General features: G+C 37.0%; 1 protein-coding gene across 2 annotated transcripts in view; it reads left to right on the top strand.

Annotated features, from left to right (window-relative positions):
* Positions 1–24158, top strand: part of BTC (betacellulin) — a 48295-nt gene extending 24137 nt beyond the window's left edge. The window contains exons 2-6 of one of the 2 annotated variants that reach the window (XM_063108282.1): positions 1190–1288; positions 14190–14307; positions 18847–18993; positions 20670–20780; positions 22713–24158. In XM_063108282.1, coding sequence (XP_062964352.1) covers positions 1190–1288; positions 14190–14307; positions 18847–18993; positions 20670–20778 — 473 coding nt within the window. In that variant the 3' untranslated portion in view covers positions 20779–20780; positions 22713–24158. Of the gene's footprint in view, positions 1–1189; positions 1289–14189; positions 14308–18846; positions 18994–20669; positions 20781–22142 lie in introns of both variants that reach the window. The other variant, XM_063108281.1, reaches the window with a different exon arrangement.
* The last annotated feature ends 750 nt before the right edge of the window (positions 24159–24908 follow it).

Raw genomic sequence — 24908 nt, 5'->3', positions numbered from 1 at the left:
TCAATACAAGCAGTGGGCAGGTTATTTTATTCCTGTTGGTTGCATAATAATGAGTAATTTTTATTGAGCATCGATTACATGCCAACACTGCATTAAGTGCTTGCATACCTATGTGGCGAAAACAGGTCTTGACCTCAAGACCAGCTAATTCCCAAGCCATTTTTCTTTTTCTCCTCTCTCCTACCCTCTTTCCCCCTTCCTTGTTTTCTCCTTTCGTATTTTATCCTCTTTTTATTAGAGACATTTTAAAATATGTACAATTTAGAGAGAATAGCATAATGAACCTTGATATGCCCACCACCTAGCTTCAACAATTATCAACATGTGGCCAATCTTGTTTCATCTATGTCTTTCCCTCACTCCTTGCACCCTCCTTCCTGTGTTGGATTATTTTAAAGCAAATCAAATGTACAGTAATTTCATTAATAATTATTTAGATATATATATAGATCTAAGAGATATGGTCTCTGTTTTTCAACCTAGACCACAAAATACATATTTAAAATATAGATATTTTAAAGTATCTATATCAATTCCTTAATATCATTTAACATCCAGTCAATGTTAAATCTCCTCGATAATCTCATGAGTGACGTGGTAAGATTGGTTTGTTTGAATCAGTATCCACACAAGGACCGCACATTGTATTCTGAACCATGCTAAACACAACACAGTATTCCTCTCTCCCCTGTAAAACATGAGGCCTGGCCCTCTCAAAGACAGACATACTTAGCTGGAAGAATCTGAAATTTTTAAAGAATTCCCATGAGTGCAATATTTAATTCGTATCTCCCCAGAAGCACACTCAATAGTTAACACCTGAGAAACACTAGGTCTGTGTGGAATGGAGAAGGCAATTTGCTACGTGTGTTCATTGTGCATTCTTCCTGGAAATCTACTGTTCTGCTTTTGTTCTAATTCTCCATTACAAGCAATGGCCAAGTCTCCTCTCTTAAGATGCATAGTTATATGTAAGTGATGCTGGCTTAAAACTTCTGTCTTTAGCATTCAGCTGAAAAATAAGACATGCTGGCATCTGTATCTCTTTCTGGCAGGGAGAGGATGACTTAGAAATGGAAGCCACAGGCTTGTTATTTTCATAAATGAGTCGTAACTATGATAGAATATTTTCCATGAAGCAAATTTTCAAGTTTTCATATTTGTGTTTGGTTCTGTTTTTAACTTGAAGGTCTAGTGATCCTCCAGTGTGTGGTGGCAGATGGGAATTCAACCAGCAGTCCTGAAACTGATGTTCTTCTCTGTGGAGATCCTGAGGAAAATTGTGCAGGTAATACCTAACAAGCTTCAGTCCAGTCTTGGAAAAGTGACTTCCCTTAGTTTTATTCTTTTGATAATGGTAGTAATCATAATACTAGGTAGTTTTCTGGGCACATGCCTCCACTATTAACCATTATCCTATTCTGAGTGTCATATGTGTGCTCCAGATGCTAGCATGTGATATCTGGGACCAGATTCACGGAAAGTTTCATGGAAAGCATATTTTGTTCAAATTTAATTTTTTTCTTTTCTATTCCATACCTAAAACAAGGGAAGAAGGCAAGGATTTCTTATATTTTACCTTGCAGATGCTTGAATTAGTGTTCTCAAAGCCATTAGCCTAAGGCCTTAGTAAAACATCAGATAATAAGTATTTTAGGCTTTGTGGGCCAAGCTTTCTTTGCTGCAAGTACTCAACTCTGCCATTGTTTTGTGAAAGCAGCCCTAGACGTTATGCAAATAAATAGGTTTGACTGTGTTCCAACAAAATGTTATTTAGAGGAACAGGCTGTGGGCCCCATTAGGCCCTTGGACCATAGTTTGCTGACCCCAGGCCTAAGTTTCTATTCGTTTGGTGTAGATGGTATAGTTTGATCTTCTACAGAGTTTTGTTTCTGATTTAAAAACAAACAAACCCCCCCCCCCCAAACAAAAAACAAAACAAACGAAGGACAGCCCAATTTAAAAAGTAGGGTGGCATGGAGAAGAGCCTCCTGTATTCCCTGGAAACTTCTCTGAGCTGGGAGCATGGTGACTTGGTGTGAAGTGCCCCTTTCCTTGCACCCTGGGGAGGTTGTCACTGAGCCAGGAACATGCTGAGCAAGGCTTCCTGATGTGAGTCATCAGCTCCAGCCCAATCTTCCTTCATCCCTCGCAGTGGTGGGTGGTTGGGAGGGTACGCATAGGCTGTGGAATCCAGTGGTGTCTTAGGTCATACTTGTGTGGGCCTGTCACCCATACAGGGAGAAGAACAAGGCCAACTTTATGTGTCTGTGTGTTTTTCTTTAGTCTGGTTTCAAAGGTCTTAAATGATGGTATTTTTCACATTTCCTTTGGAAAATTATTCCATAATCTGATGATTGACAACATTCAAAAATCTCCCTCATCAACATCCTAAATGTGTTTTCTAGTTTTATTTTTATTGTAGTAAGAACATTCAATGTAAAATCTACACTTTTAATAAATTTTAAGGTGGACAATGCAGTATTGTTAATTATAGGCACAATGTTGTAAAGCAGATCTCTCGAATTTCTTCATCTTACATAACTGAAACTTTATACCTTCTGAATAGCAACTCCCAGTTCCCCCTTCCCCAGGCCCCTAGAAACCACCATTCTACTTTCTGCTTTGTGAATTTGCCTATTTTAGATACCTCATATGAGTATAGGTTGAATCATACATTTGTCCTTCTGTGACTGGCTCATTTCACTTAGCATAATGTCCTCCAGGTTCATCTATGTTGTCATATATTGCAGGGTTTTCTTCTTTTATAAGGCTGAATAATATTTTATGGTGTGTACTTCCCACATTTTCTTTGTCTATTCATCTGTCAATAGATACTTGGATTGCTTTCACTTTTGGCTATTGTGAATAATGCGGCAATAAACATGGGAGTACAAATATCTCTTTGAGATTCTGATTTCAATTCTTTTGGTCAACGACCATACCACCCTGAAAATTCCTGATGTCATCTGATTTCAATTCTTTTGGATAAATACCCAGAAGTGGGATTTCTGGATCATGTGGTAGCTCTATTTTTAATTTTTTGAGATACTTGCATACTGTTTTCCATAGCAGCTGCACCATTTTAGATTCCCACCAACAGTGGACAAGGGTTCCAGTTTCTCCACATTCTCCCTAGCACTTGCTATCTTTTGTTTTTTGGATAATGGCAATCTTAGCAGGTGTGAAGTTATATCTTATTTTGGTTTTGATTTGCATTTTCCTGATGATTCATAATTTTGAGCATCTTTTCATATACCTGTTGGCCATTTGAAAGTCTTCTTTGGAAAGATGTCTATTCAAGTCTTAGCCCATTTTTAAATTGGGTTGTTTTCTTGCATATTTTGGATATTAACCTCTTATTGAATGTATAGTTTAAAAACGTTTTCTTTTGTTCCATAGGCTACCTTTTCACTCTATTAATTGTTTCCTTCACTGTGTGGAAGGTTTTTAGTTTGGCATAGTCTGACTTGTTTATTTCTGCTTTTGTTGCCTGTGCCGTTGCCGTCACATTCAAGAAATCATTGCCAAGACCAATGTCAAGCAGTTTTCCCTGATGTTTTCTTGTAGGAATTTTACAGTTTCAGGTCTTACATTTAAATTTTTAGTCCATTTTGTGTTAACTTTTGTGTATGGTATAAGAAAAGGGTCCTGTTTCATTTATTTGCATGTGGAAATCCAGTTTTCAAACATCATTTGGAGAGACTATCCTTTCCCTACTGTGTATTCTTACTGAAGATCACTTGACCATATGTACATATGTTTATTTCTGGGCTCTCTATTCTGATCAATGGTCTCTGTCTTTATGCCAGTACCATAGTGTTTTAATTACTGTAGCTTTAATGCATTTTGAAATCAGGAATTGTGATGCCTCCAGCTTTGTTCTTTTTCAATACTACTTTCACTGTTGAGGGTCCTTTGTGGTTCCCTACAAATTGTAGAACTGTTTTTCCATTTCTGTAAAAAAAAGTCATTGGAATTTTGATAGGAATTACATTGAATCTGTAGATCACTTTGAGTAGTATGGACATTTTAACAATATTAAAATTTCCAACCTATTAACAAGAGATGTGTCTCCATTTATTTGTATCTTCTTTAATTTATTTCATCAACATTTCATAGTTTTCAATATACAAGCCTTTTTCTTCCTTAGTTAAATTTATTCCTAAGTATTTTATTCTTTCTGATGCTATTGTAGTAAATGGGTTTATTTTCTTAATTTCTTTTTTGATAATTTGTAGTTATCATATAGAAATGCAACTGGTTTTGTGTGCTGATTTTGTATTCTACAATTTTGCTGAATTCATATATGAGTTCTAGTAGTTTTTTGTTTTTGCTTTTGTGGAGTCTTTGGGATTTTCTATATATAAGATCATGTCATCTGTAAACAGAGGTGGTTTTACTTCCTCCTTTCCAATTTGGATGCCTTTTATTTATTTTTCTTTTCTAATTGCTCTGATTAGGAATTCCAGTACTGTGTTAGATAGAAGTGATGAGAGTGGGTGTCCTTGCCCTGTTTCTGACCTTAGAGGAAAAGCTTTCAGTTTTTCACCATTCAGTATGATGTTAGCTGTGGGCTTTTCGTATATGGCCTTTATTATGTTGAAGTAGTTTTTCTTCTATTCCTAGTTTTTATCATGAAAGTGTGTTGAATTTTGTCAAAAACTTTTTTTTGCATCTATTGAGAAGATCATGTGATTTTTATCCTTTATTCTGTTAATTTGGTGTTATCACATTGACTGATTTTTGTATGTTGAACTCTCCTTGCATCCCTGGGATAAATCCTACTTGGCGATGTTGTATGATCCTTTTATTTTGCCACTGGATTCAATTTGCTAGTATTTTATTGAGGATTTTTTGTATCGATGTTCGTTGGGGATATTGACCTGTAGTTTTCTTTTCTTGTAGTGCCTTTGGTATAAGAGTAATGCTGGCCTCATAAAATGAGCTTGGAAGTGTTCGCTCCTCTTCAATTTTTTGGAAGACTGAAAGAATTGGCATTAATCATTTAAATGTTTGATAGAACTCACCAGTGAAGCTATCTGGTCCTGGTGCTTTCTTTGTTGGGAGGTTTTTGATTACTGATTCAATCTCCTTATAAGTTATAGGTCTGGTAAGATTTTCTATTTCTTTATGTTTCAGTCATGGTAGGTCATATGTTTCTAGGAATTTATCCATTTCTTCTAGGTTGTTCAATTTGTTGGTGTATAATTATTCATGGTAGTCTTGTATAATCCTTTTTGTTTCTGTGGCATCAGTTGTAATGTCCCCTCTTTTGTTTTTAGTTTTATTTATTTGATTTTATGTCTTCTTAGTAAGTCTAGCTAAAGGTTTGTCAATTTTGTTTATCTTTTCAAAAACAACTCTTAGTTTTGTTGATTTTTTTCTATTGATTTTCTATTCTCTATTTTATTTATATTTATTCTAATCTTTATTATTTTCTTCCTTCTACTAATTTTAGGCTTAGTTTGTTCTTATTCTAGTTCCTTAAGATTTAAAGTTAGTTGTTTATTTGATACTTTTCTTCTTTTTTTAATGTAGGCATTTATCACTATAAACTTGACTCAATACTGCTTTTGTTGCATCCTATAAGTTTTGGTATGTTGGGTTTTTGTTTGCCTCAAGATATTTTCTAATTTCTCTTTTGATTTCATCTTTGATCCATTGGTTGTTTAGAAATGTGTTGTTTGTGTTGTTTCCACGTACTTGTGAACTTTCCAGTTTTTCTTCTGCTATTATTGATTACTAGTTTCAATCCATTGTGGTCTGAAAAGGTACTTGTTATGATTTCAGTCTTCTGAAGTGAGTTAAGAATTTTTGTGTCATAACGTAAACTCTATCCTGGAAATGCTCTGTGTGCACTTGAGAAGAATTTGTATTCTACTGCTGTTGGGTAGAATGTTCTGTTATGTCTGTTAGGTCCATTTGGTCTATAATTTTGTTGAAATCCACTGTTATCTTATTGATTTTCTGTCTGGATGTTCTATCCGTTATTGAAAGTGGGATATTGAAGTCTTCTAATATTATAGTATTGCTATCCATAGGACAGTACTCTGGATGGCCTTGGACCAACCCAGATCTCTCCCCTTTCTTGCTTACAGTTCTCAAGAATAACTGTAGAATATGCTGAGAATGCACTATCCTGAGATAAGGAGGAACCAGACGGAACAGCCTGGCTTTGTTCCTTTCTCTACTAGAATAGGATGTACTGCAATGCTTTAGCCTAGTGAGTTGCATGTCCCCAGAATATAAAACCGAGAGCGGGCTGCTTTTCAGGGTCCCTCAACTGCAGTGCCACACACACAGATGAGATTCTGTCCTCTCTCTGCAGCTTTCCTGAGTCTTGGAGAATCAGCTTACTATGAGTCCTAGGCCCCCACTGTCTCATGTCACCTATCTGTGAATAATAAAGTTGCTTCACTTAACTTATATGAGTGTTCTGTCTCACTGGACTTTTGTAAGTGAATTGATGACCAGTGCATGGTGAATCCTCTAAACCCTATCTATTTCTCCCTTCAATTCTGTCAATGTTTGCTTTTTATATTTTAAGTGTTCTGATGTTAGGTGCATATATATTTATAATTGTTATAGCATTCTGGTGAATTGATCCTTTTATCACTGTATAATGTTCATCTTTGTCCCTTGACCTCTGGTGACAGATTTTTGAATTAAAGCCTATTTTGTCTAATATAAGTATAGCCATACCTGATTTCTTTTGTTTACCATTTGCATTGAATATTCTTTTCCATCCTTTCAGTTTTAGCCTATATATGTCCCTTAAATCTAAAGTGAGTCCCTTGTAGACAAATGGGACATATAGTTGGATTTTGTTTTGTTTTGTTTTTGTTTTATTACCTATTCAGCCACTCTATGTCTTTGGATTGGGGAGTTTAACACACTAACATTTAAAGTAATTATTGATAGGAAAGGACTTACTCTTGCTGTTTTGTGAATTGTTTCCTGTCTTGTGGTTCTTTTGTTCCTCTTTTCCTCTTGTTTTCTCTTTGTGTTTCATTGATTTTTGTATTGATATGCTTTGGTTCTTTTCTTTTTCTTTTATTTGTCTCCTATAGGTATTTTATTTGTGGTTACCATGTGGCTTACATAAACAATAATTAAAATAGCTTGTTTTAAGCTGATAACAACTTAACTTCAGTCTCATAGAAAATCTCAACACTTTTACTTCTCCCCATTTCACACTTGGTGAGGTCACAGTTTACATCTTTTTTGTATTGTGTATGCATTAACATATGTTTATATTTATAATCATTTTTAATACTTTTGTCTTTTAACTTTTATACTAGAATTAAAAGTGATATACCCACCAACTTAGTACAAGAGCATTCTGTATTTGTCTATATATTTACCTCTACCAATGAGTTATTCACTTTCTTAGGCTTTTGTATTACTGTTTAGCATTCTTTCATTTTAACTTGAAAAACTCCCTTAACATTTCCTATAATGCAGGTTTGGTACTGATGAAATCTCTGTTTTTGTTTGTCTGGGAAAGCCTTTATCTTTCTTTTTTTAAAATTTTATTTTGTTTGCATATTTATTTATTTTCTTATTTATTTTGGTGGCTGCCTGGTATGGGGATCTGCACCCTTGACCTTGGTGTTATAACACTGCACTCTAACCAACTGAGCTAACCAGCCAACCCCCCATTCCTTCACTTTTGAAGGACAGTTTTGCTGAGTATTGTATACTTGGTTGGGAGAAATTTTTTATTTCAGCACTTTGAATATATCATCCCACCACCTTCTGGCCTGCAAGGTTTCTGCTGAGAAATACACTGATATTCTAATGGAATTTACTTTGCACATAGAAAGTTGTTTTTCTTTTGCATCTCTCAAAATTCTCTCTTTGTTTTGTACTTTTGAAAATTTGATTATAATGTGTATCAGGGTGGATCTCTTTGGGTTCATCTTATTTGGGGTACATTGGGCCTCCTGGATCTGGAAGCCCATTTCTTTCCCTAGATTTGTGAAGTTTTTGACTATTAATTTTTAAATAAACTTTCTGCTCCTTTCTCTGTCTCTTTTCCCTCTGGGACTTCTATAAGTTATATATTGGTCTGCTTGATGGTGTCCCATAAGTCCTTTAAGCTTCCTCACTTTTTTTCATTCTGTTTTCTTTTTGCTGCTTTGAATATATAATTTCCAGTGATCTGTTTTCAATTTCACTGATTCTTTCTTCTACTTGACATAGTCTTCTGTTGATCCTATCTAGTGAATTTTTCAGTTCAGTTATTGTATTATTCAGCTCTAAGATTTTTTTTATATTTTCTATCTTTTTGTTGAAATTTTTATTTTGTTTATGCATTGTTCTCCTGACCTCACTGAGCAACTTTATGATGGTTATTTTGAGTTCTCTGTCAGGTAAATTACATATCTCTCTCTCATTAGTATTGGTTTATTTTGTTTCTTTCTTTAAGACATTTGTCCCTCTTTCTTCATTTTCCTTGACACTTTGTGTTGGTGTCTGCACATTAGAGAAAACAGCTTCCTCTCTCAGTCTTCATCAACTGGACTTGTATGGGAGGAGACCTTCACCAATCAGTCTGGTAGGAGATTTTAGGGCTTTTCAAACCTTTATGCTAGTCTAACCTGCTTTCTTTAATCTTAGTGGTCCCAGGCCTCAAGAATATGTCAGCTCCCATTAGTGCTCTGAGACAAGCGAGACTGAAGCCAGTCTCTTGCACAGACTGTAAAATTTGGGTCGTTGGACATGCTAACTCTTTCCATCCCCAGGGAGAAGCTGGGAGCTGGTATTCTTCTTCCACTCAGTCTGTGCTGAGCCAGGGGTTTGGACTACAGAGACTGCCACCCTTAACTGCTGTCTCTAATCTCACTGGTCCCAGGGTGGCCAGAGTATGCTGGGTCTTGTCAGCACTCTGATACTGTCGAGACAGAAGCCTGTCTTCTGAGCAGCCCCTGGAAAAGTTGGGGTGCTATACATGCAGTCTGACTCTTTTCCTTCCCAGGGACAAGTTGGGATCTAGGGAGTTTCTTCCTGATCATATGATGCTGCATTGGGGATAGAGATAATAGGAGAGGCTACCTAAAACTTTCTTACAGGCTCCAATGTGGCTGATTTTGCACTTGCCCAGAGTGTAGGAGCTTCTCAACTAGTTTCTGGATTTCTCACAAAGGGAATTTTTCTGTATTTTGTTGTTGACTCAGTGTGCTCATGAGGGAAAGGAGAGTGTTGAGGTCCTCTTTCCTTCCTTTCTTTGCTGTTTTATTTTATTACATTTTTATGCATTTAGGTCATAGCACCATCAATAACAACAACAACTACACTTTTAGTAAAAATAATGACATCCACCATCTGTCAAATTCCTGCTACTTGCCAAGTACCGTTCTAAGTGTTTTACATATGCTTGTATTAATTCATATAATCCCATGCAGTGCCTTTGGTATCCTATTCTTTCAGAAAAAGAGATTGAGACATAGAGAGGTTAAATAATTTGTTTTAGGTCACACAGTAAGTAGAGTAGCCTGACATGAATTCAAAGAGAACATCTCTAAAATGTATATTGTTAATCACTATGTTAAATTGCTTTGAATCCTGTGGGAAGATCAAAATGAGAAACATGTGAGAGAAATCCTAAAACAAGAATTGCTTGAAAGTAAAGCTGAGGTGAGGACAATACGTTCTTGAACAAAAAATTAATATGGAGCAGGAGCAGATCTCTTTTCACCAACTGTGTGACCTTTAGCAAGTCACTTAAGCTTTCAAAGACTAAGTTTGAAATCTATAAAATGAAGAAATGAATCAGGTGATCTTTAGGGGTGCTTCTTGTTTCTCAATGATTTTTTAATTTCATTTAAATAATTTCAGTCTCTAAGCATTTTAATTTTTGTTTGTCATATTTTAAATTGAGTGAGGTATTCATTCATTCCACTAATACTTATGAGAACCTACTATGCATCAGACCCTGTTCCAGGTGCCAAGAATGCAACAATGAGTGAAATGGTCAAAGATGAGATTAAAAAGGTAATGGAGAAAGAGAAGTAATGGGTTATGTCATGTAGAGCCTTGCCAAGTGTTATAAAGACTTCAACTTTTATGCTGAGTGAGTTTTAATGACATCACCTTGGTTTCTGTGTGTGGACTAGATAGTTAAGAGGGCACAGGCAGAAGCAGGGAGACTAGTCAGAGGTCTTGCCACGGAGAGTACTTCCAGCCTAGAGATAATGTCAGGCTCAGGCCAGGGCAGTGGTGATGGTGGGATGGTTCTGCATATATTTTTAATACAGCCAATAGGATTTGCTGATGAATTGGATGCAGAGTAAGAGAAAAAGAAGTCAAGATGACTCCAAGATTTTTGGCCTAAATAATGGAAAGAATGGATATTGACATAAAGAAAGACCAGGTCTAAGAGGAAAAATCAAGGATTCCATTTTGAGAGTGTTAAGTTGAAATGCCGATTAGACATCCAAGTGGAGATGTTGGTTGAACAGTTGGCATTGAGGGAAGATATCTGGGATGGAAACTAAGTTTGGGAATTATTACCATAAAGATGTGTTTAAAGACAGGGGACTTGATGAGATTACCCAGAGAGGGAAGAGATGAGAAAGCATTGCAAAACTGTAGAGGTTCAGGCAGATGAGGAAGAACCAGCAAAGGAGAATGAGGGCAGGAGGAGTCATACTCCGTGAGAATTCTATGGCATGCATTCTTGAAAAACAAAAGGAAATACCAGTTTCTTTCTGTCCACTGATCTTTGTTTGCCCCCAGCCATGAATAATTTTAAACTCAAGCAAATAGGCTCACACTTCAACACCAGATTCTTTTTCTTTCTTTCTTTTGTGGAAGTATGTGTGATTTACTCTTCTTTCAGATTTTAAAGATCCGTAGAGACACCACTGGACATTTTCTGCCTGGTGGCATGGAAAGGTTTTTAAATCCAAATAATGCTGGGAATACTTAAGAGCATGCTTATTTGGCAAAGGAAGGAGGGAGTTCTGTGAGCAATCAAGACAGGACCTGGCAGCTATTTCCCTGGCATGGATTTGTGCTGCTTGGATGAACTGAGGCTCATCAAATCACTGCATCTGGCAGCTGCTGGCTAATTTGCTTTTTGGTATCATACTTTGTACAGTGTTTATTAAAAGTCTGGGCACATTTAAAGGGGCACAACAACTAGAGGAATTAGAAAAGTTTAGGACACATAGCCAAATGGCTTATGTTTAAAGGCAGGTATGCTTTGCAAAACAGGACAGGCCTTTCTGGGTCATGCCAGATCTGTCACTAAGTCTTGCTGCCCTCAAGTTCAATCCCCCAGCCCAGACCCGCATCTCACATGTCTACATGGCTCAGGTATGCCCTGGTGTTGTTCACCTTGCCCCTGGGATCTTCCTGCTCTAATCTAGTCTTCACTCTTTTATCTAATACATTAATAGAATACTTCACAGTTTGTTTTTAATATGTACCATTTAGTTTCATCTGTAAGAACCATCTTCAGCTGTCTCTTGTATTTCACATGTAAACGCTTTGGCCTACAGACTTTGCGATTTCTTGCTTCCATTCACAGACATCCATGGCTGCTTCCTTCATGACCCTTCCATTTCAGTTAAATCTTCCTCCCACCCCTGCAGTCGACTGAGTATTCGTGACTCTGTACCTTTGCTCTTGACAGTCTTTGTAACGCGATTGCTCGCTTACCTCATCCTAAAATCTACATTTTCCAGAAATTCATATTTGATTTGGTAAGCACTCTTCATACTTATACAAGATTTCTCTTAGATTTGCCAAGATTTTAAAGATTCTATTTACTGGGGATTTTACTGTCCCAAGAACTCTGCTAGGAGCTCCCGCATATGTTTTTTATTTGCACCTCTCAACAGCCCTTCAAGGTAGATGTTATCATCTTCAGTTTACAGATGAGTAAATTGAGGCTCAGACAGCTTAATTAGTTTGCCCAAACTCATACAGCTTATGAAAGGCAGGGCTAAAAATTAATCATTAATTTCCTTCCTCCTAATCCAATGTTCTTTCTACCATTCCCAGTGTACTACAACTGTTTATATGGTTGCTATGGTTGTTTTTACTGGTTGATTGCTTATTATTGTTTTTAGTTTGTTTTATTGCATCAATTTAGACAGTTAGATAGGGTGTTAGATAGGGTATCCTTTATTTCTTTGGTGTTTCCCAGTGCTTATTACAGGGCTCTGGAAATAGAAAACACTCAACAAATGGAAGTTGACATGAATCTATTTGTGAAAATACACAGGTCTTTGCCTTTGACACACTTTGCTGTCATTTCTGGAGAAATTGCAGTCCTTCTGACAAGAGTCTCATTGATTGCCATGCATGGGAGCAAACGTCTGGCAGGCAAAAGCAGTCAGCATGGGTGGTAATCAAGTCACCAACCAAAACCAGGTCAGCCAGTCCCTCAGTAATGTCCTGTCATCCCCTGAAACTCTGTGCTCTGACCTGGCATCACAAGAATTTGCAGTATATAGATCATCCAAAGTCCTTTGGGATTCCTCTCTCTGGTGGCCCTGGGCAATTACATGTACCCATGTCATAATATTAATTAAGAAGTTTAGTAGTCATTGCTATTAATAAAAGGATTATTTAATGTCATTGGGATGCCAGGTGCCACACCAAACCTACTGTGAAATGCCCTTCTGAAGCAGTCTTTCTGGCTCCACAGGTGTCTAAATCCTGCAAGCTGCTGGTTATACCATGAACATGAAAAATTTAACTTTGGGCTGGAGCTGACTAGTTAGTTGTCTTCTCTGGATGTGAGCATATTCTGTTGTGAATCAACAGATGAAATAGCTAGTTAGTATTTTTGTACTGTTTCTCTTGACAATTGTTATTTGTTGAAACTTTTTACATGTGAGTGATGGGATAATTGTTATTTGTTACTATCCCTTGTTGAAAAATTAAGCATCAAGGCTCTAAAAGGGTAAGACAAGGAAGTCAGTTCAGATTGAAATCCAGGACGTGAAGCCTGCAGTATTTCCCTCCTCCTTTAGGGCAGGAGAAGGCATCCATGAGCCAAATGAGAGGCACGATCTCCCAATGAGGCAAGCACGACTTCTGGATGCAACAGGCTGAGAGCAGGTAACAGACACCTGCTGAACAGCTGGCTCCACAGAGCGTCAGAGTAGAGCAGTCAAAAACATAGACTCTGGAGCAAGACTGCCTAGGTTCAAGTCCCCATTTGCCACTTCCTAGCTGTGTGATCTTGGAAGGCGACTTACCCTCTATGAGCTGTGCTTTGCTCATCCATAAACCCGAGATTAGAAAGGTGCTTACCTCACAAGGCTCATATGAGCGTTAAATGAGGTAATAATTAAGTGAAAAGTAAATAGACCAGCATCTGGCACTCAATAAGTGCTATGTGTTTAAATTAAACAACAACAACAACATCAAAAACCAATAACCAAAAAATGGACAAAAAAGCCCTCCCTTCTGTGCCATGGCTCTGATACCTTCATGGAAAGGAAGCCTTCTCTCTTATCATGCCTATATTTGTCCTTTTAAGTGACATCAAATTTTCTGAACTGTTGGTTGAACATTAATCTTAATTAAAATACCAAACATTCTGACATAGCAATCAATGCAACGAGCAGAACTTGTTTGAATCTTGATGGAAACAAATCAATTGTAAGAAAGACGGAGAAGGAGAGAATTGGAGAAATTTAAACATGTTTAATGTTTGGTTATATTCAGCAATTATTATTGATTATTAAAATGTGGTTAAGTACTGCAGTTATGTCTTTTGTAAAAGAGTTCTTATCTTTTAGAGACACATACTGAAATATATGCAGATGAATGCTATGATACTGGGATTTACTCAAAATAATCCAGGGGAAAGGAAGAAGGGATGGGGGGGGTATAAAAAAGATAAAATTGGCTATGAGTTGTTGATTGCTATAGCCAGATTTATTGCATATGTATTAAATTTTTCACAGTAAAAAAATAAACAACAAATTTTAATCTCAAAAAAGTCACAAACAAACAAACATTCCCACAACAATCCTCCTAACTCAATCTCTAGAGCTATTTTGGGGCCACAAAACTCTGATTTTTATCCCAGTGTGGAGAGAAGGAAGAATGAGAGATTGGAGTATATTCTATAGAAAAACGGTTGGCACGATAGGAATATGATTCTACTTACAAATGAGTAATTAAAGTGAGCTGATTTATTGAACTCTCTCATTTTCCAGCTACCACCACACAATCAAAGCGGAAAGGCCACTTCTCTCGGTGCCCCAAGCAGTACAAGCATTACTGCATCAAAGGGAGATGCCGCTTCGTGGTGGCTGAGCAGACGCCCTCCTGCGTGTAAGTGGAACCCTGAGCCAGCCAGCAAAGGGGTGCAGAATGGTGCCTGCCTGGGGCTTGACAGGACTGGAAAGTCTGAGCTAACTATGCCATCTGTCCGGACACAGTGCCCGCCTGGTCCTAACCCCAGCCACTTGTTTAGGGGCCTGTTCAGCAGCTACTTATGGAGAAGCTGACGCACACTTTCCTCCTGAAATATGAGCGTGTGAGAGTCCAGCTCCACCTCCAGGCTGGGCAGTGTCCTCTGCTTCCTTACGCAAGCAAAACTGAATCTGTCCAGTGTCAGGGATGCTTTTCAGCTCAAATAATCTCTTGGGTGGTTCCAATGGAAACAAATTCTTCTGGCATGTGTTAGGTGGCTCGTAGTTAATGTAAATATGAAGGAATTCCTGCCAAATTAAAAGCTACGTTTGCAGGTGTCAGTTAAGTGCAAGGAAGTCAGTCCTATTTTTAAACAGAGATTAGCAAAGCCTGTTTAGTACAGTAGGAAATTGGGGAAAAAAGTTCTTTTCAGCTCTTCGGAGATGAGTAGTTCAAGTTTGATTTTACTCAGGCACATACAACTTTTTTTTTTCCACCTTTTAAATATTTGTTTTCTTCTAAAGAGATATCACTCTAAAGTGCTGGGAACTTTCCTCACAGAGGAGCAAGGAGCAAGTTGATTTTTTAAGTACAACTTTGACCTAAATTTCACAGTGTTTATGCTCTTCAGCATAGTTTCCCAGTATACTTATTTTTTCATAAGTATCTCAGAACAGTGATTCCAAACTCTAATTTTGTGGAATCTTTCAGGGTCATGGACTTCTTCAAAATTTAATTATAATCAAGTTTAATTTTAAAAAGAAATATGCATGGATAATACTTAGAGGAGTATAAAAATTGCTAATATAAGAAAATAAGGAAAATATGTATGTGTGTGTGTTGGGAAAAATAGAACTGATTAAAAAAATTGTTTAGTTGCTCACTGGCTTGGGAGCATATATTGAGTCTTAAAAGCACTAATGTCCTTTAATCTAGTACATTTTTCTAACTGGTCCCTGTATCTGCATATTTACTTTTCTGCGATACTACTGCCTTCTAAAATGAACATCACAGTGTATAATCTACCTGCCTAAGATCAGTAAATAGCTTGTCGACTTTATTTGAAGTGAAAACTCATTTCCTTGGCCTCCATAGCTCTTCTGATCCTGGCTTACCTTTCTAGATGCATCTCTCACCATATTCCCCAATGCGCCTCTAAAATCTTACATTCCTTCTCATGGTTTATTATACAAGCTCTTCTCATAGTCTGGAAAGCTTATACTTACTGACGGTTTGAGATGCAAATCATACATCAACTCGCCTCAGTATTCCTTCTTCTCAGGCATGCACCTAGGTCTGAATTAGATGTCCTTCCTCTGTGATCTAGTCACACTTCTATAACAGCATAACCGTTGGTTTCTTTGTATGTGTTTTCTGTGACTGTGAGCTCCTAGAAGGCAGGGCTTGTGGCTTATTTATTTTTGTGTTCCAGTTCTAAGCACAGTGCCTAGAATTTATAGGTATGCAAGAAATGACTGATGGATGAATGAATTAGTGCCTATATCATACTCCATCTAATGCTATGCTAAATTTCAAAACCAAGGCGTTAATCTGAACCAGGAACACCTTAGTAGTAGAATGATACAGAATAAATGGGAGACAGGGGAACGTAGGAATTAGGGCACAGATTTTGGAGTCAAATAGATCAAAGGTAAGATTTTGTGTTTCTCAGTTACAAGCAGTATTAACTGTGGGTCAATTACATTCCTAAGACCTCACTTTTATTATCTACAAAAGGGGGTAGTAATACTTTCTTCTTAATCATTGAAGACTAAACCAAATACCAGATACATAAACATTTATCATGGCACCCAGCACAGAGTATTGAGATGAGTGATGGATATTCAACCAGTACTCACCTTTTAGGGGCTCGGTGTAACACGGGTTCAGGCAAAACTGTCTTATCATTGGTGACAATGCCGCCATTTTGGGAAACCAGAAATATCTCCATTTGCTTGGAATCATAGGAGTGTGTGGACACCTGTTTTTACGCGAAAAACCAGTGTGTTTCAAATAATTTAAATCCCCAATTAGTCTTCTCAGTATTTTTTTGGAATAGGGATACGTTTTTTCCCCAGAGACATAATTTTTATTTATTTATGCAGCACAGTTCATTTATATGCCTATATACGGTATGGACTTGGAAGCTAGACTGCCTGTGTTTGGATCCCAGACCCATTCACTTAACTTCTGTGAACCTCAGTTTCTTCATCTATGAAATGGAGTTAATGATAGCATCTATTTCAAAGGTTATATAGTTAACCTTAGAATATTATCTGGTCATTATTTCAGGACCATGGTCCCAAACCCTGATTTTTTTTTTTTTCCCAAGCCCTGATTTTGCAGTGCTCTCAGGGATCATAGACATCTTTAAAAAATATTTTTAATTAAAATTTTATTCTATAAGATGCTCTTATATAAAAACCCATTTATTCATTTATTTGCTATTTAATATACAGTTATTAGAATCTTGCTCCCTTTGCTTCTTTCTCTTTCATAGAGGAGATACAGTCACTGAGAATGACCATCAGCTGATATGCTATTGGTCTGCTGAAGAGTGAAATAACATGAGAGCCAGTATAACCAGCCATGTTAAGGTTTGACCGTCTAGCACCGCTTTGTTGGATTACAATTTACAAGAAGCACTGCTTATGGAGAAATTCAATCAAATCATTGTCAAGCCACTGAACCTAAAGCTTATAATTAGAAAAACATGCTAAAAGAGCAGAAAATAATTGCTGTGCATTTTATGGGCAAAGCTCTTGTTTAAAAATGCCATATTTAGTAAATCTGTTGAGGAATATGTAAGCTAATTGGAAGAGACTCTATTTATAGATTTAATTACAACCTTATAAAAACTCTTTACAAAATCTCCCTCCCAGACATGCAATTAAAAGTTACTCCCTATGTCCTATTTGCAACAAAATTTTTCATATTTCAAGATATTTCTAAGCTCTCTTCCTGTTGTTTTGACCTTGGAATGAAGATACCTACCTGTCTTGCAGGAAGCAACTTTCTCTCATTGATACTGGGTTTTGGCACTGGGTGGCATTAGGTGTTTTTTCTCCTTGGCTTGCATTATGCCTCGCCTTTCACCTGATGGCTGTTACTGAGCTTGTTGTTTTGTTTGTTTTTTGAAGCATTGTATCAGCTACAATATTGGCATTAAGCGATCTTCTTAATTGGGAAATACAGGCTTTGTGGGAATTGACTGCCATGGCTCTTGTCAAGCATAAGCTATGGAACAGCTTGCCAATAAATCCTTTCTTAAAGAAAAATGGGGTTGACAGAAATCTTTCCAAGGAGCAGAATTTAATCTTTATGACATTTAAATAATTATATATATGACCAGTATCTCTCTGTGTTTTGAATGTGTCCAAAGAGAGTAAAGGAAAAAAATTTACTAATACAAAGGTACTGATGTTACAACAGATAATTTTGATTGAAATATCTTCAGACAAACTTTTTAGATACGTTGTAAGTTTCTGACACAATTCAGAGAATTCTATGGATAGTCCCTAAATCACTGAGCTGTTAGCTTACCAAGTGTTGCTCAAGTCCCAGCATGGTCAACTGGATCCATAGCTGTAACCTTAGACTTGGGGCACCTGCTGCGTTGAGGTATATCCTAAAACTATACTGACAGAGAGCTGAAAGAATGAGGAACTGGTCGCTCCACTTAGAGAGCTTGTTGATTTCTGGTCACTCCACTTTAAGAGGACCTTGGAAAAAGGGAGGACATTTATAGGAGAGTGGAGGGAATGGTGAACAGATCTGAAGATGTGGCCTCAGAGAATCAGATAAAGGAACTGGATAGGACAAGCCCTGTTTTGTTTTGTGGGGGATGTAGCTGGAAAGGTGGTGAATAGAATAGTGACAGGAAAGCATTACCTAATCTGTGATTCCCTCCCCCCACCATAAACAGTAGAACTACAACCAAAGGGTGAAATTTAGAGAGAGAGAGAGAAATCCTGTAGAAATAACATTTATGAAATTTTCTATGTGTTGGACACTGGGTTATGAACTTTCACACACATTACCATGTTTGATCACATAAAACAATGTAATTTTTTAATTAATTTATGAGAGAGATTGGGCACACCAAAACTGCTTGTATTGCCCTCTGATGAAAGGAAAGTCCTGGAAAATTTAAAATTTCTTGTCGTGGAGGTTTTAAGCACTTGGGAATGCTGTGGAGGAAATTTTATCCTTCCCTCTCTTTCAAACTCAGGGTTTAAAGTTTCAAAATAAATTTTAGAATTATAATCATCTTTGTTTACTAATAATGTTCAAGCGATGACAGGTTTTCAGCAAAGCAAAAAAGACCGTGAAATGACTTGTGAGCACAGTGGAACACAGCTTTTTTTTTTTTGAAAACAATGTTAATTTATTAAAAAAAGATTTGTAAAGGTCTTGCATTTTTTACCTTGTTGTCCTCTTCTTGTTTTGTTTTTATAGCTGTGATGATGGCTACACTGGGGCGAGGTGTGAGAGAGTTGACTTGTTTTACCTAAGAGGAGATAGAGGACAGATTTTGGTGATTTGTTTGATAGCAGTTATGGTAATTTTTATCATTCTGGTCATCGGTGTCTGCACATGCTGTCAGTAAGTATTTTTAAGCTTAATTTTAAGTAAATCTGATAAATTGTATCTGGCTCATTGTTTTCTTTCCTTCCTCCTTTTCTTCCTTCCCACCCCCTTCCTCCCTATCTTTTCCTTCCCTTTTGCTTTGATTTAAACAAATCTACTTTTTGAAGTTTGCTATCATTGATATTGAAGTATTTGTTTGTAATAAAACACATAATACATATTTTTTTATCATTTGACTGAACACAATTATTTTGTAGTTTAAAACAACATTTGTATAAATGTTCTAAAAAAAAAGCCAGTCATTTATTCCTAGAGTCAGTTATGTTTTGTTTATTAGTAAGCTAAATAAGACTTTTATTTTCTAAAACATGACACAACAACCCTGAAAGATAGAAACAAACTTTTTTTTTTTGCTTGATGACATTAAAATAATGAGTTTTATGTGCAAATGATGATTACACTCTTTTCCCTTTTAATTTGCATTATCTACCACAGCTTTGGGAAGTAAGAAACATCTTGCTATTTCTCTGAGGCAGAATGGCTTGGTACAATTCTTAAGCTAGTTTCTTTTGGAAACATTTCACATTTTTCATAAGAGCAGGACTACCCCTTCATATGCTAAAAAGGCAATTTATAAAGTGCTGTCTTATCTTGAGAAGTCAGCTCAACTTCCTAAACTGTTGCCTCTATTCTATTTCTGTGCTGTGGTCTGCACCAAAAGAAGGTGTCTTGTGATTCCTTTCCTCACAATGTTCTTGGGAGAAAAACACTAGCAGAGAGGAAGTCTTTGATGTTTGTCCCAGCTCCGCTATTACAAACATATATCTTTGAGACCTTGGACAAATTACTTAACATTTTAAATTTTATTTTCTGTAAAATGAGATAATTAAATCAGATAATCTGTAGGATTCCTTTTAGCTATAAAACTGAAAAATATTTTTTATTTGGGCCGAGCCCATGGCGCACTCGGGAGAGTGCGGCGCTGGGAGCGCAGCGACGCTCCCGCCGCGGGTTCGGATCCTATATAGGAATGGCCGGTGCGCTCACTGGCTGAGTGCCGGTCACGAAAAAGACAAAAAAAAAAAAATATATATATATATATATATATATTTTATTTTACCTACTTTATGGTAGGAAGGAATATTTATAATACCAGGTTTGGGGAAGAGAATTAGTTGGGCACATCTGGAAAATAGCCAGTTTGTTTACATTAACTTTGAACTGCACTTTATGAAAACTGGACTGCAGTCTAGTATATCTAACATATTTCTTAATTAGTGTATCTAGAAGCTTAATTAATACGTACATCCAGAGGCTACTGTCACTTTCTTGGTTTCCTTATGCCTGTTTCCAATTTGTACTATTTCTTGTTTACACACTAAATAATGCTCTTCAGTCTATTTTGTAAAATGACTTGGCCTGAGAAATTTTATTTTGCTATCTAAGCTCCATCAATGATCAAATGCCACATTCTTTCTATTTATTAGCTGTATTCCTATGGTAGCTAGCATTTTAGCCTAGAGAAAGAGATGGGTTAAGGGAGAACCCAAAATATTTAAGGGGGGAAATAAAGGAACCTATGCATTTTTAACAGTCTAGAAATAAGATCATAGGCTCTCTGGAAGAATAATTTTGTGTATACATGAACTAAGTACATATCCATACTAATTTATAATACATTCTTTTCTAAGTCCTCTTCGGAAACGTCGTAAAAGAAAGAAGGAGGAAGAAGAAATGGAAACTCTGGGTAAAGATATAACTCCTCTAAGTGAAGACATTCAAGAGACTAATATTGCTTGATGGTAAGTGTTATAGACTTGGTAGATGGAAAACTATTCAGGTGACATTTAACTGGTGAGATGGTACTTAATCATATCCAATAAATAATTGATTGTAATTTGATTCTTTTTAAAAACATCTAAAAATAAATTGATGGTTCTTCATAGAATCTGGAGCTAACTAAAAGACTTTCTCATGTCTTCTTTCTGCATGTTACCACTGAGATAGGTATTCTAATTCTGCATGATTGTGGTGATTATAGTATATTTTTTTCTTCCTCATTTTTGGGCACAAGGAAGAGGTATTTTAATTTAGACTTCTCACATTGAAAGGAAATAACAATAGCAATAGTTTAATAATAAATACATTTACTGATCATTTACGTCATGCCAAGCACTGTTTTCAGCTCTTCAAATGTTACATCAGTTAGGATCCCGGCAGGAATCACAAATCCTCTCAGATAATCCAATAAAGAGATTTTGATGAAGGGACTCTGAGGGTGGGAGTAAGGGAACCCACAAGGACCGTCCGGCTCCCTGAGTCCAGCAATGGCAGGGCTGTTACCGATCCTGTCACCTTAGCACTCAGAGGAAGGAGGGGAGCCCTCAGGCAGGAGCTGTAGTTGTATAGGGAATAGCCACTGCGGGAACCTAAACAAGGATAGAGGGAGGAATCAGTAAACTCCCCTCAAAATTTCTCTCATCCTGCCTTCGGATCTTCAGCAGATGCCTCCTACTAGCTAAATCCAAGCAGAAGGCAGAGGACAATGATGCCCTCGTGATGAAATCTGAAGTGACCAGCTCCCTGGAGACAGAGCAGGACAGTGAAAGGCTTTAAGGGGGCACACACAGAGCATGACTAAAGCAATTGGGCAGGATGGTTTTAGTTGTAATAACATCAAACCCAACTCAAACTGGCTTAAAACTAAGGCAACGTATTGGCTCACATAAATGGCAGTCCAGAGGGAAAGTGGGCTTCCCACCTGGTCGAACCAGAGGCTCACACTTAAGGACACAGATTATTTCTCTTTTTCTGCTCACCATTCAAAGTGTTTGCTTTGTCCTTGACCAGTTCTTCTTAGGTCATAGGAGAGGCCAGCAGCAGTCGGGGCCACACGTTCCCTTGTTCACTTCCTGCATGAGAGAGCAGTGCCTTTCCATAGCTCTCTCAGCTGTATGAAGAATTTCCTCTCCCAGAAAATCCCAGCAACTAAAAGGGGTATTGTAAATGCTTGTCATGTAGTTATAATGTTCTCCTAACTTGTTATGTGGACAGCACACATGAATAGAAAACAAAAGTGCTGGCTCTGGATTTTTAAAAAATTGTTATTATTGCATAGAACATTTCTTTCAAATGGCCTGCTCTTATTTGCTTCATTCCCACAGGCTATGAAGGTACCTCCAGGCTGGTGGCAAGCTGCAAAAGGCCTTGCTCATTTGCAAATGGACAGAACGTGTCTCAGGAAAACAGCTAGTAGAAATGAATTTTAAATAATGTATTTACTTTTTATTTGTAACTTTAGTTCATGTTGTTCGTTATTTTTAAATTTTATTATTGTCTAATATTGGGGAAAAGTACCCAGTTAGGTAGCACCAATGAGAAGGGAAATTTCTTTCTTTCTTTCTTTTTTTTTTTTTTTGTCTTTTTGTGACCGGCCACACCGCGCTCAGCCAGTGAGCGCACCGGCCATCCTTATATAGGATCCGAACCCGCCCGCAGGAGCACTCCTGCGCTCCCAGCGCTGCACTCTCCCAAGTGTGCCACGGGGTCGGCCCTGAGAAGGGAAATTTCAATCAACTTTCACTTAAGTTTTGTCACCAGATTTACTAGTCAAAAAAAAAAAAAAAAAAAGAAAAGTAGGAAGGAGTGTGGATCTTAAGAATCAAATTATTAATACAGCTACCATTTACATATACTAAGAGTTTGAAATGTATTATTTCTTTTAATCCTTTCAGCATCCCGTGAGATACAGATTATGCTCCTTATTCCCCAGATATGGAAACAGGCCCAAAGAAGCTAAATCATCTAATCCAGATTTAGAGAGTAAGGAACTGATGGAGCTGAAATTCTAACCAAGATTTCCCCAAATTGAAAGTCTGTGCTGTTAACCGTCGTTTGTGTTCATCTGAGTTGGTGCAACCTAACTCAATAATATAACAAGATTTCATATGGAGCTGTGTTTTGCTATGTTTCTGGGATGCCAAGGCCATTTTCCTGCAGGATCACAGAATGCAGAGTCTGGCCTATGTTGCTGTTACCATCATGCTTTATGTAGAGTTGACTTTTATTATGTTTCTTTGTTCCTTTATAAATTCTAAGTGACATGAATACATTCTTACATTATTAAAGAAAACAGATTTGCCCAATAATTAGGGTAATGAATAGAGATGGAAGTGAATGCCTGACATTCTTTAAGCCCCAGGTAAGTGTTTATGCTCAATAAAGTATGAATATTAGCACGGGAAGAGGCTGTTTATGTCAGGGCAGTAGTCGGTGACGGCACTGCTGAGAGCACAGGCAAAGACTGGTTGTGACAGTATTTTCATTTTTATTCTTCTTGACACCAGCATGCTTGTATGTGGTTACTCTCAGATGAATTTTGGTGCAGTAAAGTCATGACCATAGCATCTATTACTTCAGACCATGTTACCAAATATTCCTTCGACTTCATGGTATATTTAATAAAATATTGCATTAAACTTAAAAAGAGAAATCTACGTTTAGCCAATATTCCATAGAATATGGAACTTTTTACATTGATTAAGTGGATGACTTAACAAAAACCAATGGAAGGTGTCCCCAAATTGCTGCACTTTGTGCCTGTCAGCCAAACAGCTTCTTTTCCAGAATCTTTGTAAATTTTACTTTGTAATGTAGATTCCATAGCCAAAGGGAAGCGAAAAAAGACAAAAGCTGAAATTGTGTATCTCCTTCTAGCATGCATAGTGTTTTGAGTAAGGCTGGGACTGTGCTTCTATATAATATAAGAATAGCTCACTTACTACTAAGAGCTGTCAAACAACTAATAATTTTCAAGATCCATTTTTTCTCCTGACTTAATGGTCATCTTTGAAACAGGATTATGTCCAATTGCTTCATGTTGCTTCTTTGGATTTATTAATGCCCTTTCTGTCCTTCAGCCTTCTTTGATACTAAAAGAGCTTGAAACAAATACCCATAGGAGCATTTAAGAACACAAAACAATGCTGTAAATGTTTCTTTACTGGACTGAGGTTGGCTGACCAATGGAATCCATCAAGCCAATTCGGGCTTGGAAATTTTGTTTTGATCCTAAAATGTTAATGGTGTCTCTTGAAATTTGGTAGGTCTGATGTGAATAAAGAATTTCAAGGATTTTCATAACTTTTCAAAATGTATTTTTAATTGTTTTTCGTATACTAAGTGACTTTGTCTATGTAAACTGTTAATATTATCATGTAATAAATTTATTTTTAAAACAAAGCAAACATTTTTACTTGGGTATTTTCTATTGGTAATAAGAAGCATTAATAGACATATTTGAACACTATTCTTTTTAGAGCCTTTATACTTCTATATTCATGTGCCACATAACTACATTTTGGTCAATGCCAGACCAGGTATACAACAGAAGAAAAGAGGAAGAATCTCAAAGAAAATTTACAGTGAAGGGTTTGGCAAAAGCTTTTGCAGACTTCGACAAGGTCCTTAAAAACTCTGAAAACATGGACTCTCACACCAAAAGGGATTTATTAATAGAGAGAAAAGTTCATGGTGCATTATCTACTTACAAACAAATCTATGATGAAAAAAAGAAACAAACCTGAACTTTCAAAAGGAGAGAACAGGACTGAGGTTACCAGAGGTGGGAAAGGAGAAGGGGAAGGTGAGAGGGTTAGCGAGATATTGGTAAAGGGCCACAAAAAATGATTACATTGTGTAATGTTGAATTTACTAATTATCCTGATTTGAGCATCACTCATTGCACACAGGTGTTGTTATTCAACTCTGTACTCCACAGATATGTACAATCAACTATGTTGTAATAAAAAAAGAAAAATGAAAGAAAGAAAAGGAAAAAAAAAAAAAAAACCAAGCAAACCACCACAAACATATTTCTGAAAAGAGGGACACCTCCTCAAGAAGAGCTTCAGGCAGGCCCTTGAGGAAGT

Source organism: Cynocephalus volans, chromosome 9 (genome assembly GCF_027409185.1).
Source record: "Cynocephalus volans isolate mCynVol1 chromosome 9, mCynVol1.pri, whole genome shotgun sequence".
Classification (NCBI taxonomy): Eukaryota; Metazoa; Chordata; class Mammalia; order Dermoptera; family Cynocephalidae; genus Cynocephalus; species Cynocephalus volans.
This window is presented reverse-complemented; position numbering and strand designations above follow the sequence as displayed.